The following is a 16,157-nucleotide window of genomic DNA, read 5'->3' as shown; positions in this document are numbered from 1 at the left end:
TTACTGAAACCGTCAGGGGGGAAGAATCTGATCAAATGAGCACATTCCAGAACTCTGTCTCTGTTAGAAGAGCATGGCAACTTTCTGTCAAATTATTTAATAATCCATCTATAAATGCACCACGTCTCTGTGCGTCTGTAATCCACGTAACTCGAGAAACGTTCGCGCCACCGACTTCAAATTCGACACACGCGTTCCACACCACCACAGGGAGTGCAGGCCTCGAGTCGGTCAGAGTCGACAGACCCACGGTTGTCCAGAACCGCCATAAAAAGGCCTCTGACCAGGCTCTGGACACTAGATAGGGCCCTTGCCAAGGCTCCATGTATGGAGCTGGCCTGTTCTGACATCACTATGATGTTCTGACATATGCATACTTAGACTCCATATTTGGGCATGCCTGACAAAGACATATATGGGCATAAAAGGGACACGGACATAATAACTGGGTGGGGAATCCATTTGACACACGCGTTCCACACCACTACAATGATGCGCGACCTTGCCCTTTATTAGCCAATTGATCACACCTGAATAAAATATAATTTTGTGATGGCTGGCGTAGACATCCGGGCACCTAGGCTGCTAATCCACCTTGACAGCGTGTCGCGGGTTCGAATCCCGATCCCATCGACCCTTGCCGCGTGTCACTCCCCTCCCCATCTCTCTCCCCATTTGCTGTCAGTCTACTCTACTGTCCTATATCAAATAAAGGCATAAAAAGACCAACAAATATCTTAAAAATGTATGTTAACACAATATAACTTATACAATCGGGTGGTTGTATTTGGTCTCCCTGCTCCTCTGTTGAGACATTTAGATGGTGTCAAAAGGTCATCTCTCACCTAGACACAGGAATCTGACACGCATGTTGACCCCATGGTCAAGATTCAATCTATCCCATGAGCAAGCAGGCAGGCTCCATTAGCTCAATGGTAAAACATTGCAGCAGTTGCGCAGCAAACCAGGTTCAAATCCGGGGTAGAAGGGGGAAGTTACATAGAGCAGATTAAATTACATTCAGCAAATGGTCAGGCTGGCCAGGAATCGAACCGTGGAGTCGCTGATCAGGGCACTGAGCCCATGTGGCCACGGACCGTCACCCTCTACCCAGTTGGCTGCATCAGGTCGGCCATCATTTCAATCAGTCTGCTCTGGGGTAATCCTATCCCCAAGGAATTTAATTTCCTAAATAAATAATTGCATTTACAGTAGGGAGAGGCATTTTTGGCATTGCTTTGTAAATGTGACGACACTGACGAAGGCCTGCGCGGCGAAACGCGTTTGTCTGGTTTGACTGCTGCTGCTGCGGATCCTAACGTCATTAAGCAAGACTCCTACTATTACTGAGAGTGCAGATTTTATTCTCTGTCTATACGTATTCCCTGAATCTGCACCCAGCACACGCCTGAACCCTCTCAGACCGTCTACCCGAGTTGAGCGAGACTTTCCCCTGAAGTCAGTTTTTGTAAATGTGTACACTTGAGAATGTTGCCATTTCTCCGCGGGTTAACCGTAGCATGACATCTTATGCCATTCCTACCACATTACTTTGAAGTCATATGGCCCAGTTCCAGTCTCCACATGACAAGAGTCAGTGCTTATAGGTGTTGGGATGAACTTGAGCCCCTTCACTCAGCCAGTAGCCCCTTCAGGGACGTGGTAGTAGGAAAAAGTAACACTGTGTGTAACTGTGTATGTGTGTGTGAGTACATGTACATGAGTATGGCGTGTGTGCGTGCGTGCATGCTCCCTCTAATGCCAGTCAGGTGGTAGGTAGCTCGTGCCATCGGACTCAATTCTCTTCTTCGATGTCCTTCTTACCCACCCCCTCCCCCTCTCTCTCCCCTCATCACCTAATCGCAATTATTTGAGAAAATCACAATTATGTTTTGCATAATCGTCATAGCAGAAATGGCATATTTTTTTCCCTCTCTTTTTTCTGTTTTAATCAAAATGGCTGATCTACAAGCCCACAACGCATTGCAGCATGACATGTAGAGAGCTTGTAGAGCCGCCTGCTACCCTTCAAAGCCATGTGCTTCAGCTCCACGATTCATGAATCGCCGACTCATTATTTAATCCCACCCTCCGGGCCCTGTCGTCGAAGCTTAGAATTCGGCTCGGCGTTTTTAGAAGCTAGAAGCTTCGTTGAAAAAAACCCCATCAAAGGTCAGCCCTACTGTATTCTCAGGTTATCTCAACCCTTTCTCTCCCTCCCCCCCCCCCCCCCCCCCCCCCTCGTATGATAAGACCAGTAGAAGACGCGCCTGTCGTCCATGACCATTTCCTGCTGAGCGTTGCATTACTCAGAGCAACGACAACTGAACCACAACACACGTATACACAGATAAAGACAATCTCCCACGCAAACGGCAAACACTGTCATTAACACCATGGAGGCCCGGGGCGGAGATCTCCGTCAAGTTCAAGGTCATGGTCAAGTGCCCAAGCCGGAGATTGATAAATAGGACGGAGATTAATGATATCAAAAGCGATTGCTTCGCTCCACAGCCTAGGAGCGCTTGTTGCCCAATCCGATGACGTGTCAAACAGTGACACGTCATCGAAAATGTTCCCTGCCTGTTTAGCTGACGAAAACGAAAATCTTAAAACGATCATAACTCCCGATCTAAATCATCCCGTCTAATTCTGAAAAAATATCCTGTGTTTGACGGCCTTCCGCGGTCCAGTCGCTAGTCGCGGTTAGATTTATTCTTACCTCCCGTTCTCTAGAGTGGTGTGGCTATTGTTAGCTGCTACACAGACATGCACAACAACTTCCAGTGCGCCGGTAAAAGTGGTCCGGGCACTATAAATGATGGGCACATGGATTAAATAGGTCCGGGCAAGCAAGGTGTTAACATGCACAGCAGCATGTACAGTACACACAAAACTACACGACGATTGACATGCAAAGCGGAAAACACAGCAGATGACAAGCATGCTGACAAATAGGCTCATTCTCAAGCCATGTCCCTCTATTCTACCTTTCCTCTGTCTCTGACCTGTGTGCCATCACCTGAAATAACATAGAAAGATTAAAAAATGGCCCCTCGGGGACCACAGGTCTCCACCAGGATAGAAGTGTTTCGGAAAAATGTCAAGTGGCATTTAGAGGGAATATGCGATTATGCGTGCACAGTTTCAGCGCAATCGGACGCTGCGTTAATGATTTGTGCGTTTTGTACAAAGCAGGCCACTCCTGGAAACTTTGGAAGCCAATCTTTAGCCAATCAGGATGGAATATGAGAAATCAAACAGACCCAGTTCAGCTTCAAAATACAAATACAGTTTTTCTGGATACAAAAACAAATTGTATGTGTGTGAAAATGATACATCAAGCTACAGTAAGTGTTGACATTTTCCGAGATGTAGGCTTCTAGGCTATGATTTAGCCTTGACCAAGATTTAGGCTTGTGTGTGCGTCCCTGCCAGGGAGCAGTGAACAAATAGCATCTCCACAGTAAAGTAGAGGCCAAATCTGTTATTACTGTTGCAAATTTGGGCATTTTATTGCCTTCAGTGGCGTTGGTTCACCAGGAAATCATAGTTTAGCTGCATGTAGTCAGATTATAACATCCGGATATATCAGGAGCTCTCTCTCACTTTCCTACTTGAGGTAGAAGATTCAACCGTAGTACAATGTGTGCCAAGGAAGGAATATGTGCTCTAAATAAAAACATTTCTACTGAGTGCACATTCAATAACATGACTTCATTCGTTTCACAATATTTTAACAAAATGCAAAGTGCAAAATGCAAAATTGCAAAGAAAAACCTTCTGAAAGAGTGCATTTCTGGCCAGTATAGCACCAATTAGGAGAATATTTTGAATCTCTGAATGATTTTAACTCTGAGCTTAGGATGGACACAATGTGGCCCCTGCAGCCAAAGGCCTGAAGACCGAAAAAAGCTGTTGCATCAGGTGACATTCTTCTCCATTTTCTTTCATGGCTCTGCAATGCATGTCGTTCTGACCGAAAACAGCCAGCATCAGCAAAGTGACTTCCCATGAATACCATGAATGAATACGGCGACATGCTCTCTCCCACGCTGACTCTCCTCTCCACACCTGAAGGCTCTTTCCTGATTTCTCCTTCAGGTTCTCCCTTTCTTTCTTCCTGACCTCTACATTTTCGGACTCTTCATCTTCCCGGTCTACTCTTTCCAATCTCCTCCTTTTCCTCCCAATAATTAGTTGGTGGATAAAGTAGCTTTCCTCTAACACAGATGACAGGCAGCTAAGCCTTTGTATTAAAAAGGCTCCAGTCATGCTGGATATTTATCAAGGTTAAAAAAAAAGGAGCTCCACTTGTCACAGATAATTTGGAAATCCATATCATCCTTTTGGCCGGCCAGGCAGCCAAAATATGCAGCAGTCAGTCATGCCTTTGTTCAGCTGGTCGGTAAGTGTGCCAGTTCCGCAAACTGTTGCCCAGTCAGCCTGCCAAGCAGTAAGCCTGCCTACAAAATAACACGTTATTGCAAATAAAATCCTCATATCAGTGACTCAACATTATAGTATCGATCCACAAATCAGTGGTATGGATGATGGGCTAGTATTAAAAATGTCCATTCCGACTGCACTCCTATAAATGTAAAATAATACATAATGTGTTCATTGTGTTAACGGCACGCCCTAATATTTATTATCCTGCTACGCATGTGACCCAAACACAGCTGCTGTGAGAAAACATGACAAGTATGAAGCGGCTTGGGCCAGCATGAAACTGGAGAGCCTGATAGTCTATGGTTCAGTACACACATCCCATCCCAGCATCATAATAGTGGTGGGTGCACCGCTGCCAAGAGTTGAACTGTCTTGCTATGCGTCTGACCCAAACACAGCTGCTGTGAGAAAACATTAAATGCGATGCTAGGCCAGCATGGATCTGCCCGGGTCTCAAAACATCCCAGGCCGCACCGAGTCTGTCTGGGTCAGTCACATCATTCAAGACCTGTGTGTGCTCGAGTGAAAGACCAGCCTGACTGGGCCCAAGTCCAGAATTACAGCAGTTATTAACTGGAACAGTAAGTCCAGAAAAGCAAACTAGAATCAACTTGACACGGTCACAGAAATAAGCATGTGATGACAGCTTTTCACCAGTTTGGCATTATTTTATAACAGCCTAAGTTGCATAACTGTTTTAATTAAATGGTGATCAGTTGGTCTGGCAGTTAACCACGTTAACCCTGGCATCACCATTTTGAGTCATAGGTCAAACATTTTACAAGCTCTCAAAAAACACAATTTTTGCTATTCGGCAGAAGGTTGGTCAATCTGTGACAATTCCAGCTTTGATATGGTGATGATGGGGGTTATACAGAGATATCCTTCAGATTGATTTTCCAATAGCCTGATGAGGAATCATTGTCCGAAAGCTTTAAAACAACCATCATTAATATTATTAATGTGTCTGGGAGGACCAGATTAGGGGAATCATTCAGGATACGCACATTACATAATTTTAAATGTGTTTTTGTGTGGCTTTCGCCTTTATTTTATATTTTGTATGGAGGGACAGACAGTAGGCTGACAGGAAATGGGGAGAGAGATGGGGGGGAAGACATGCAGTAAAGGCCATCGGGATCGGGAGTCGAACCCGCGGCACACTGCCAGACTGGATTGCCAGCCAAGGTGCCTGGACCACTGAGCCATGGGCCAGGCCGCACATTACATAATTGAAGAATAGACGTAGATAGAGGCAGGCTACATAAACTATTGCTCTGAAAATGTTCTATGTGGGGGGAACAAAGAGTCATCAGAGGCTTAAAATAGTTACACACCACTTCAATGTCACAATTTTCTATAAACAGGAAAGGCTTTGCCGGTGGTGTGCGCCTCAGCTCAAAAGCACTGAAGCGACCCGTGCTGCTGCAGTGACACAGTGCTGAAGCGGAGTGTGACTGGTGTGCAGAGCAGGTCTCAGAGGCAATGACTTAAGAGAGAATGCACTGCAACAACCAACCATCACCAAACAACGCAGCTAGAGCTGCTCCGTGCCAGAGAGAGAGGGACAGGGGGAGCAACATGATGGGCATGAAACCAGTGTTGTTTTTGTCGACTAAAACTAAGAGGAAAAATGTTCGTCGACTACCTTTTTTTCACTGACCAAAACTAAATGGAAACTAAATGAAAACTAAGCTATTATGACTAAAACTGAGACTAAATATATTGATGATTTCGCCAACAGCTAAAAACTAGACTAAAAAGCTAGGAAGGGGACTAGTGGACAAGAGATCCAGTATAAGTCATTTTACACTTGGTTGCATGCTGAAAATAGCAGATCTACAAGCTTGCAACTGCGACGCGTTTTGCTATTTGCCATTTTCAGCAAATGTAAAAACAGTCATTAAGACGCCATCAAGGCCCGCCAAAATACATTTTAGTCGACTAAAATCTTATGATATTTTAGTCGACTAAAACTAGACACTACACACTAAACACTAAGACATTCCAGGTGACTAAAATGTGATTAAAACTAAATGAAAACTATTCACGAGACGATGACTAAAACTAAAATCAAAATGCTGCCAAAAACAACACTGCATGAAACATAGTCAACCCGGGGAGAAGACATATGGTTTCTGCAAATCTGCACTCCACTCACTCTTCTAATCCATACCAGTGGTGTTCAAACCCTTGTCATATCAAGGCCCACTATTTATTCAAGGTATAGCCCGCACAACTCCAACCAGTCTCAAACTCCTTGAGCATTCTTACCGGGTGCGTGGTCGGGTAAATAACTTTAACAGAAAAATCTCTAAAAAGAGAAAACCAGCACTCACGGAACTCACGTTTTAAGGCACTCTTAATTTATTTAAATATTGGCATGTTATGCTACAGAGCAGCAGCAACGAAGCAGCGTTTCGGTGTTCAAGCCTTCATCAGCGTTGTCAATTGTCATTCATCCACTATTTATTCTACATTTGAGCCAATTTGACCACCATTTTATGAGATTTAGCCTCTCAGACCCAAAACTAAAGAATATGTTGTTGTCGCTGCATAAGTTGCACAATTCCATACTGAATTTATATTGGTACCATAGGAGAGATAACAGGCAAACATTGATCAAAATAACAATTATTCTACATTCCCCCTAACTGTGTAGACTTAAATTAAGTAATGCAGATGTTTAACAATAATGTAACTCATATGGGTCCATTTGGTTTCATGTTAGATCTATGCTCAACAGTAAGATTTATAAGGGTCCATTTGGTTACCAACTCTCCATCATTTATCTGGGGACCACCTGGAACCTCCTCAAGGACCACTGGTGGTCCCCCGGACCACTGGTTGAAAACCACTGTTCTATAACAAATAGTCAATCAATGTTTGTAGCCTAAACATTATAGCTGATTGAAATAAATGCTTGCTATTGACAAAGGACTATAAGAACTAATGACGCATGCAAACTGTTATGTATGTAGTCAATGTTAAATTGCATGCTTGCTGATGCACATTATTATTCATAATCAGAGCTAGTATTGTGCTGTACTGCAACTATGTCATATTAAACACACAGTACACAGTCATATACAGCCATATTATAGCAGTGGCAATGCATATTGCACAACGTGACCACCATACAATTACAACTGTTGGTGGACTGGACACAACACAAGCTTCATCGGAGCTAATAAGCTTACACATACACACAGGCCTACAATACGGACCACATTGGAAACAAGCCCAGAGGACCTTTTTTGTTATCCTTTTAGCATTAATGTCTGACTGTACCCGGTGCTGTTTACATTTCTGACTAATAAAGTATAAATAAAGCCGGTATTCAATCAATCACTCAAACAGGCATAATGACATAAGGAGCAGGTGAGTGTGGCTTCTTGCCCCTCGTGTTCCCCACATACAGTAAGACGAAACTCAAAAGCGGACTGTGAGTGTCAATTCTTTTAATTACACCGACTAAAAAATACATTGCATGGATGCACCTGGGACGTATCCTCAGTGATGTATCCTGAGGTCAACGAGGTTTCGGGTTTACCCGAAAATGTGGCGCAAATCTAGTTTGAATATATATTCTTTCAGAGCGAAAGCTTTTAACTCAAATCTTTGCTTCTGGGGGGTCCCTGCTGGAACAACATATTTTCAGATGGGGGTCAAAATACAGATAATTCTGGGGGTCCTTGACATGAAAAAGGTTGAGCACCACTGACATAGAAACATAGGTTTTTCAGAAAACTGTTAGGATTTAGAGGCCTTTTTATTTATTTTTAGAATCGGCCTCAGGTCTAAATGGGTTAAGAGTAGACCCTCTAATAATCTACTGCATTACAGTGACCTTCTATAGATGGACTAATATTAATAGAAATAACTTATTATTTGAAACTGGGAGATACCCGAATGATTTAAAGCAGTGGTTTTCAACCCTTTTCACATCAAGGCCCGTTATTTATTCGGCATTTGAGCCACGGACCACCATGTTTTGATATTTAGGGCTCCATTTTCGTCACCGCTAAACCCCTTGTACCTAAACTTTTGTTTTACTATTTTGAAAAACACTTTTGAATAATTAAACTAGCCAATCTACATTGACACGTTGTGAGCTTGTAGACTGGCCATTTTAACTATTCAAAAATGTTTTGCAAAATAGTAAAAAAAAAAAAAAAAGAAGTATGTTCTGTTCTTTGGTTAAGATTTTGTCTACAATGCCATGCTTTTGGCAAAAGTTGATCAAAATTCTGAATTCTTTACATTCTTAAAAATTGTGTAGAAGTAGTGCAGATCTGTATAAACAATAATGTAACTCTTGAGAGCATACAATGAAAATGGTTACATGTTACGCTCAACAAGGGTCCATTTGGTTACCAACTCTCCATCATTTAGCTGGGGACCACCAGGAACGCCCCACTCAAGGAGTGGACCACTGGTGGTCCCTGGAGCAGTGGTTTAAAACCACTAAGGCTCATAAATAGGCAAATAGCATTGATGTGTCAAAAGTTGAAGTTGCAGATTTGGCCTGAGTTTTATCAACACCACCATGCAACTCTCTCTCTCTCTCTCTCTCTCTCTCTCTCTCTCTCATTTGCACTCACTGACCCCATGCAGTCCGATGTTTAAAATTCAGAGAAGGAACAGGAAAAAAAACACACGAACAAGTTTCTGCTCTGTCAGCGGTTTAGGGCAGACAGAGAGGGTTAAACATGCAGGCTGCAAGATGATCTAAATATGTGATGACTCGTCTAAATGCATTGTCTCCCAAAAAAAAACGCATTGCAAAATCTGCCAGTTAGTTACACCAGTTTGGTCATGGGTGGTGAAACAAGACCGTCTGCAACTCTATGATTGTACAAATCATACTAAATTGACAGAATAATTAGCACACCCCAAAGTTAAGCAGTTTGACACTGGGATTTTCACTGTGTAGGACCTGCCTGGCCGACCCCACCACCAACAATACCAGCTTCAAAGAAACAAAGGCATGAGAATGATAACCTGCCTGGCTGCAGCAGAGGAGACCCAACAACAAAAACAAATCTGGCTTGGCTAGTTTCGTGGCTAGCTTCAATGAGCTAGCCCCACTGCTTCCTTTGGTTCCGTCCACATTGTAACATTTTAGTAATTCTCTATCACACAGCAATAACTAAATAGTATATTATTACACGTAACACAACAACACCACCAACAACACCCACGGTTGATTATAAACAGTGGCAGTTTAGAGATGTCTTTCAGAGAGCTACCGTTGGGTTAGCTCAGCAGGTAGCCACGGGCAGCTAGTTGCGTGCATAGAGCTGTTTACAACAATGCTGTACCCACTCCAACTGTATATACTTGCCCCATTTACAACGGTTTTATGACATTTTGACACTTAATTGCTTCTGGCAAATGTAAACGTACGTGTTTTCTCATGCCAATAAAGCTCATTGGAAATTAAAAAACAAAACAAAAAAATGAATTGCGGTGCTAGCTGAGAGATAATACAGAGGGAGCTTTTTGTAGGTACCTCATACTGGATGTATTGTTTCCTCCACTCTGGAGTGATGTGCGCCGAGAGATGCTCCGTGAACTTCATCCTGGCGGTTGGTTCTCCTTCTCCTCCTCCACCACCTCCTCTTCACTTGGCCTCCACCTCCTCCTCTTCCTCCTCCTCCTCCTCCACCTCGAACCTCACTTGGCCTCCACCTCCTCCTCCTCCTCCACCTCGAACCTCACTTGGCCTCCACCACCTCGAACCTCACTTGGCCTCCACCTCCTCCTCGGTGGTCCTCCTGTCCTCAGGGTCTCTGACTATCCGTCCAAGCAGGCAGGCAGCGGCCCCGTGGCTGGCTGGCTGGCTGAGGGCTGCTTCACTTCACTTCACTCACTGCGGTATATCTGTGGTGTTGTGTTCTGTTCGCAGCAGCAGCGATGCTGCTTGTTCTTCTTCTCATCCCCAACCCGGAGATTAGAGCTGAGCAAGCGGCCAGGCACGCACACACAGTCACACACACAGCGGGGGGGACGGCGGATGCGGGTTCTATTTACATTAGCATAGCCTGGCTAACTCGTTAGCCAACTATTGTGTTTTATTTGTTTCAATACATCATTTGAAATGGTCCAGAACGCTGATGACGGTGCTGCCACATTGCCGAGAGAGAGAAACGCTGTCTGTCACACTAGAAGAAGGAGCGGGTTGTCTGTGTGTGTCAGTGGTTGTGGTGTAATAAGGTCGGTTTGGTGACACAGCAGGCAGTCAGTCTCTCTCTCTCTCTCTCTCTCTCTCTCGTTGGTCGCGTCACACTGTGAGGTCGTGACGTGCGTTGCGTCGTCATCTTCATTCTTCACACGGTTAAACCCAAAACTCTCATGATCTCTCTCGTAAAAAAGGGCAATCTCCCCTCACCCCCTTTTCCCCCTTAGAGTAGTTTTTCCCCGGCCCATACTGTACGTTTTCTTTCTTCTCCTTTTTTACTTTCTGTATGATTTTCTGTTTTTCATAGAAGTTTAAATGTTCCGATTAATTCAAATTATGTAAAAAAAAAATTAATTAATTTGAAATGTAGCCTAGATACCAATAATTATACACACTGAAATTTCAATCAATCAAACTCTCTGTCTCACAGTCTTTTCAATCCTGATTCCTATTAAATCGGCTTCATTGTCAATTTGCCAATACATTATTGCACGTCTCTAAATGTGTTGATGAATTGAACAAGGTGGACCCTCTTGTAAACAAGTGTAATGTTTTATTGGGTCGTCCACACTGTGTGTGTGTGTGTGTGTGTGTGTGTGTGTGTGTGTGTGTGTGTGTGTGCGTGTGTGTGTGTGCGTTCCTGCCTGCGTGCGTGCATGCTGCATGCTCAGCTCTGCACAGCATGGTGCAGAGATTATAGCTCTATGGGTGCAGCCTCTGTACAGTGGCTGCATTCCACTGGACATCATGCTCACGTGCTGCTGTGTAATATTTAAAAAACGTGTGAAGTGATGGGGCGCTAATATTGTAAAGTCTAACTCATGTTGATTAGGTTAGTGGTTCCCAAACTTTTTCATGTCAAGTACCCCCAAATTGATACTAATTAGCCCGCAGACCCCCATTTGAAAAGACATGCCATCCAGGGACCCCCTAAGAGAAGATTTGTACGGCTCTAGCAGTGATTCTCATTTCTCAACTAGTTTAATTTCAAGGACCCCCAGTTTGACATGCATTAGTTCCACGGACCCCCATTTAATGGCATTTCTGTCTCTGGGACCCCAATTTATATTGTATAATCAATGTTAATTTAACTCTGAGAGTGTACAAATGGAACCAAATGGACCCCACTTTGGGAACCACTGGATTAGGTGATGTAATGGTGATGTAAAACAAACGGTGCAAACACAAACATTAAACGCCATTAACAATAAAGAGACAATATGACGTAAATGACACATATGATGTACATTTTCCCTTAATTTTCAATGCGCTTATAAAAAACAAACATTGAACCTGTGTATAGGAGGGGCTAGCGCCCCTCAAAAATGTGCTTCACCCACCAGATATGGAAGATTATTTTTTCCTCCTGTTATTAGTCACGTTTTCAAACTCTTTGTTTGTAAACTGTGGGGGAAGTATCATCATCATCATTGTCATGTGTCTTACTCTTTGGTTTAGTTTAGGCTGGTACAAACTACAAAGTGCACCTAGCTGTTTCCACCTCATCGTTTGTGGTGCACACCACACACACACAGTCTGTCTTCTCTATAGCCAGGCCAGGTCTGACTGACCTGTGGCTGTAGCGGGCGGCCTCTCTCGGTGAGACTATACTGTGCTCATCACTGAGTCTGGCCATCCGATTTACCAGTGTGTTTACTCTGTTCTCAGACGCCGCGAGGAGGGCGTCATGTTGGGACTGGAAGGGCTGCTTCACTGACAGAGACCATAAGCATTAGGGGCTTAAAAGTTTTTTAATGATGAGGTGAAACCTGACATACAACAGGCCCGTTTTAATAGCGACCTAGTCATCAATGGGAGTCTCCCCCATGCCGCCTAAGCCAATGGGAGCCGCCTAAACGCCGCCAGCCAAACGCATAGCAGCGACCTAGTCATGATTGGCTGCCTCCTAAGCTATGACACGGGCCCAGCGGAAATCTGCAAATCTGCAATGCCCTGCAGACCACACTCTCAACCATAGACATATATACATAAACACCACACTCTGCACCCAGACCACACTCTCAACCATAGACATATATAAACACCGCACTCTGCACCCAGACCACACTCTCAACCATAGACATATATAAACACCACACTCTGCACCCAGACCACACTCAACCATAGACATATATAAACACCGCACTCTGCACCCAGACCACACTCTCAACCATAGACATATATGTACATAAACACCACACTCTGCACCCAGACCACACTCTCAACCATAGACATAATATAAACACCACACTCTGCACCCAGACCACACTCTCAACCATAGACATATATAAACACCACACTCTGCACCCAGACCACACTCTCAACCATAGACATATATAAACACCACACTCTGCACCCAGACCACACTCTCAACCATAGACATATATAAACACCACACTCTGCACCCAGACCACACTCTCAACCATAGACATATGTACATAAACACCACACTCTGCACCCAGACCACACTCTCAACCATAGACATTATAAACACCGCAGTGGAGCAGCGGTGCGCCTGATAACGCCGCCTAATGTTATGAGCAAGCTGGAGAACAGGAAAGATGCACAACGGAGCCAGCGTTTGTTTCACCTGACAAATATGACTATGTGTAAAAATGAGTTTTTAAATTAGATTTTAAGATTGTTATGGATGTAGCAGCCTGAGGTCCAATGGCTGTTCCAGATTCTATATAGGAGCCCTGATGACAAAGGCCCAGTTACACTTGGTCACCAGCCTAGACTTTTTTTCTAACATTTTTCTTTCATGCTCAGGGGCCCCTGAGGTCATCAAAGACCCCACACTCCTCATAACAGTCTGTTCAAACTGTTGTCCCTGAGGATCATCAAAGACCCCACCCACACTCCCCCATAACAGTCTGTTCAAACTGTTGCCATCAGGAAAGAGGTATCGTAAACTCAAAGCCAGCACAAGCAATAGAACAGTCTTCTTCCCTGGGCTATATTAAGAAAACATTGTGAGCATCCTCTGTGGTATTCTATAATGGCCTTGTATACTGATCTGGGTTTTAAAACGTTTTTTTATTTTAGAAATGGCTTTAGGACTGTTAATGCGTTTAGTATTGTTATTCATGTAGCCATGTTTTTTCTTTGATTGTGTATTATAGTCAATCACAGTGCATGTTACTCGTACAGCCTTTTTGACAATAAATCTCTTGAATCTTAGTTTGAGTCTTTCCAATCTAACTGATTATTTGGTGTTCATCCCATTTTGTAAAAATGTAGTTGGCAAAGCAAAGCAAAGTTCTTTGTTTACCCAGGGTGAATGGACTAAGCTCGAGATGCTTGTTTACAGCCAGACCCTGCTCATAGAACATTTCATGGTAGGGGTTCAATGCCTTGCTCAAGGGCACTTCAGCGGTGGCAATTTTGACGTGCTGGTCCGGGGATTCGAACTGGCGACCTTCCGATAACAAGACCGCTCCACAAACCGTTCGGCCACCGCTGGCATGTGAACCCCAGACCTTGCAACCTCAAAGGGAAATGGGGCAGTCCAATATTTTGAGCAAGATTTTAATTGGAATGTCCAAATTGATGTTACTTTGGATTGCGTAAAAAGCCATTCTTGCATGCCTAATGTTTTTCAGGTTGAAGTTACTCCGAAAGTTTAGGTTGAGGTAGGCCTGTAGTTTTTGTATTGTTTTGTATGTTGCAAATGTATATAAACTATAGCCTACTTTTATTCGTACAAATTATTTAATTAAGTATAATTTTACCAATTTTATCATTTTCTTATTCTTTATTAGGCAAAAAAAATATGTTTCTGATTTCCAACAACCAAATGAAACCCTAAAAGATAATGCTTTGAAAAGTAGGAGACATTTGTCTGATAGAACTTCAAATACGCAGTTTCAGCGAAGGGAGAATTATTTAAGATATAGTTTCTCTAGTAAAGTGGAAATTGCACATAGTTATATCAATACTTCACTACCTTGGACTGCCTGATTATGTGTCAATATGTGTGACCATGAATTTGTGGACTGAAGAGTATTGTTTGTGAAACCCCATAGTATTAGTATAGTGATGGCAATAGCAGAGACAACAGCACACTCTGATGTTTGATTTATGTATTACACCCTCTGGGAATGAACAGGAACATTATTTTTGATTGATTGAATACTTTATTAACAGTTTGCAAAAAGGTACAGTTATGCCAAAAGGATAACACAACAATCCCAGAGGGCTTGTTTCCATTGTGGTCCTAGTATTCAATTCAGCAAGACTTACAATATGCTAGGCTACTTTACAAGACAAGCAATACTAAGCAGTAAAAGTATATGGACAGAAAAAGAGTGGGGGTATGACTTATTTTGGCAAGTCTAGGTCCAGTTGCAAATTGCAGGTGCTCTTTTATAGCTTTTTTAAAGGAGGGTTGGGAGTCACACTTTTTGATGGCTGTTGATAGGATATTCTACATTTTGGTGGCATAATATATAAATTAATTCATTCCCTGAGATCAGCGGAGCTCCCTCTCCCAGCTAAATGATAGTTTGGAACCAAATGGACCCTTATGGATCTGTAACTCTGAGGGTGTACAAATGGAACCAAATGGACCTGTTCCATTTGTACACTAAATTAACATTGATTTTACAATATAAATTGGCGGTCCCACAGATAGAAATGTCATTAAATGGGGGGTCCGTAGCCTAATGCATGTCAAACCTGGAGGTCCTTGGAATTAAACAGGTTGAGAATCTCTGCTAGAGACGTAAAAATCTTCTCTTATGGGGGTCCCTGGCATACCTTTTCAAATGGGGGTCTGCGGGGCTAATTAGTGTCAATTTGGGGGTCCTTGACATGAACAAGTTTGGGAACCAGTGCTATATTAGACAGCAACAGAGTACAGTGAAATACTTGGTCTTAAAGGATAGCACCAAAACAAGTCCTGGTGGTCTTGTTTCCATTCGAGTCCTATGTATTCAATTCACATGACATGAAAAATAAAAATAACAACAAGCCTGAGCCATCCCACCTTGTTTTTGGCTATATAGTACTGTATGTTTGTACGTCTCTAAATGTTATGATGAATTGAACATGGTGGACCCTATTGTAAACAAGTGTAATGCTTTATGGCGTCGTCCACAGTTAACAGTTTTTGTATTGAGTTGTGCTTGAAATGTAGGCTACTGTAGTTCTTCAAAACCGTTAATAAACTCTTCAATCAATCAATCAATCAATCAATCAATCAATCAATCAATAACCCTGGCCTAGCACAGGGACAAATTAGCCATTGGGCCAGTGGGGCCGTGGCCCAGGGGCTCTTGGATCTCAGGGGCCCTTCAGGGAAATTGTACTAGGTTTGACACCCTGAAAAGGGCTCCTGGGGCCCTTCTTTGGCTGTTAATTTTGTTAAATTTAGGTTAAAAAGATGATAAAAACACGGAAACACACGAAAATGTCGCGCTATGGGTGCCCTGCAAATATTACCGGCCCAGGGGCCCTCGTGGGGGTTAATCCGTCCCTGGCCTAGCATAATGAGCAGGGATCAGGTGAGCTCTAGGTG

The 16,157-nt window shown here is 43.3% G+C and overlaps 1 protein-coding gene across 1 annotated transcript in view; it reads right to left on the bottom strand.

Moving 5' to 3' along the window:
* Positions 1–10,054, bottom strand: part of LOC306925795 (xenotropic and polytropic retrovirus receptor 1 homolog) — a 60,876-nt gene extending 50,822 nt beyond the window's left edge. Inside the window, exon 1 of the mRNA XM_079504872.1 lies at positions 9,968–10,054. Coding sequence (XP_079360998.1) covers positions 9,968–10,036 — 69 coding nt within the window. The 5' untranslated portion in view covers positions 10,037–10,054. The remainder of the gene's footprint in view (positions 1–9,967) is intronic.
* Between the last annotated feature and the right edge of the window lie 6,103 nt (positions 10,055–16,157).

This window comes from Electrona antarctica, assembly GCF_951216825.1.
Source record: "Electrona antarctica genome assembly, chromosome: 1".
NCBI classification, from domain to species: Eukaryota; Metazoa; Chordata; class Actinopteri; order Myctophiformes; family Myctophidae; genus Electrona; species Electrona antarctica.
This window is presented reverse-complemented; position numbering and strand designations above follow the sequence as displayed.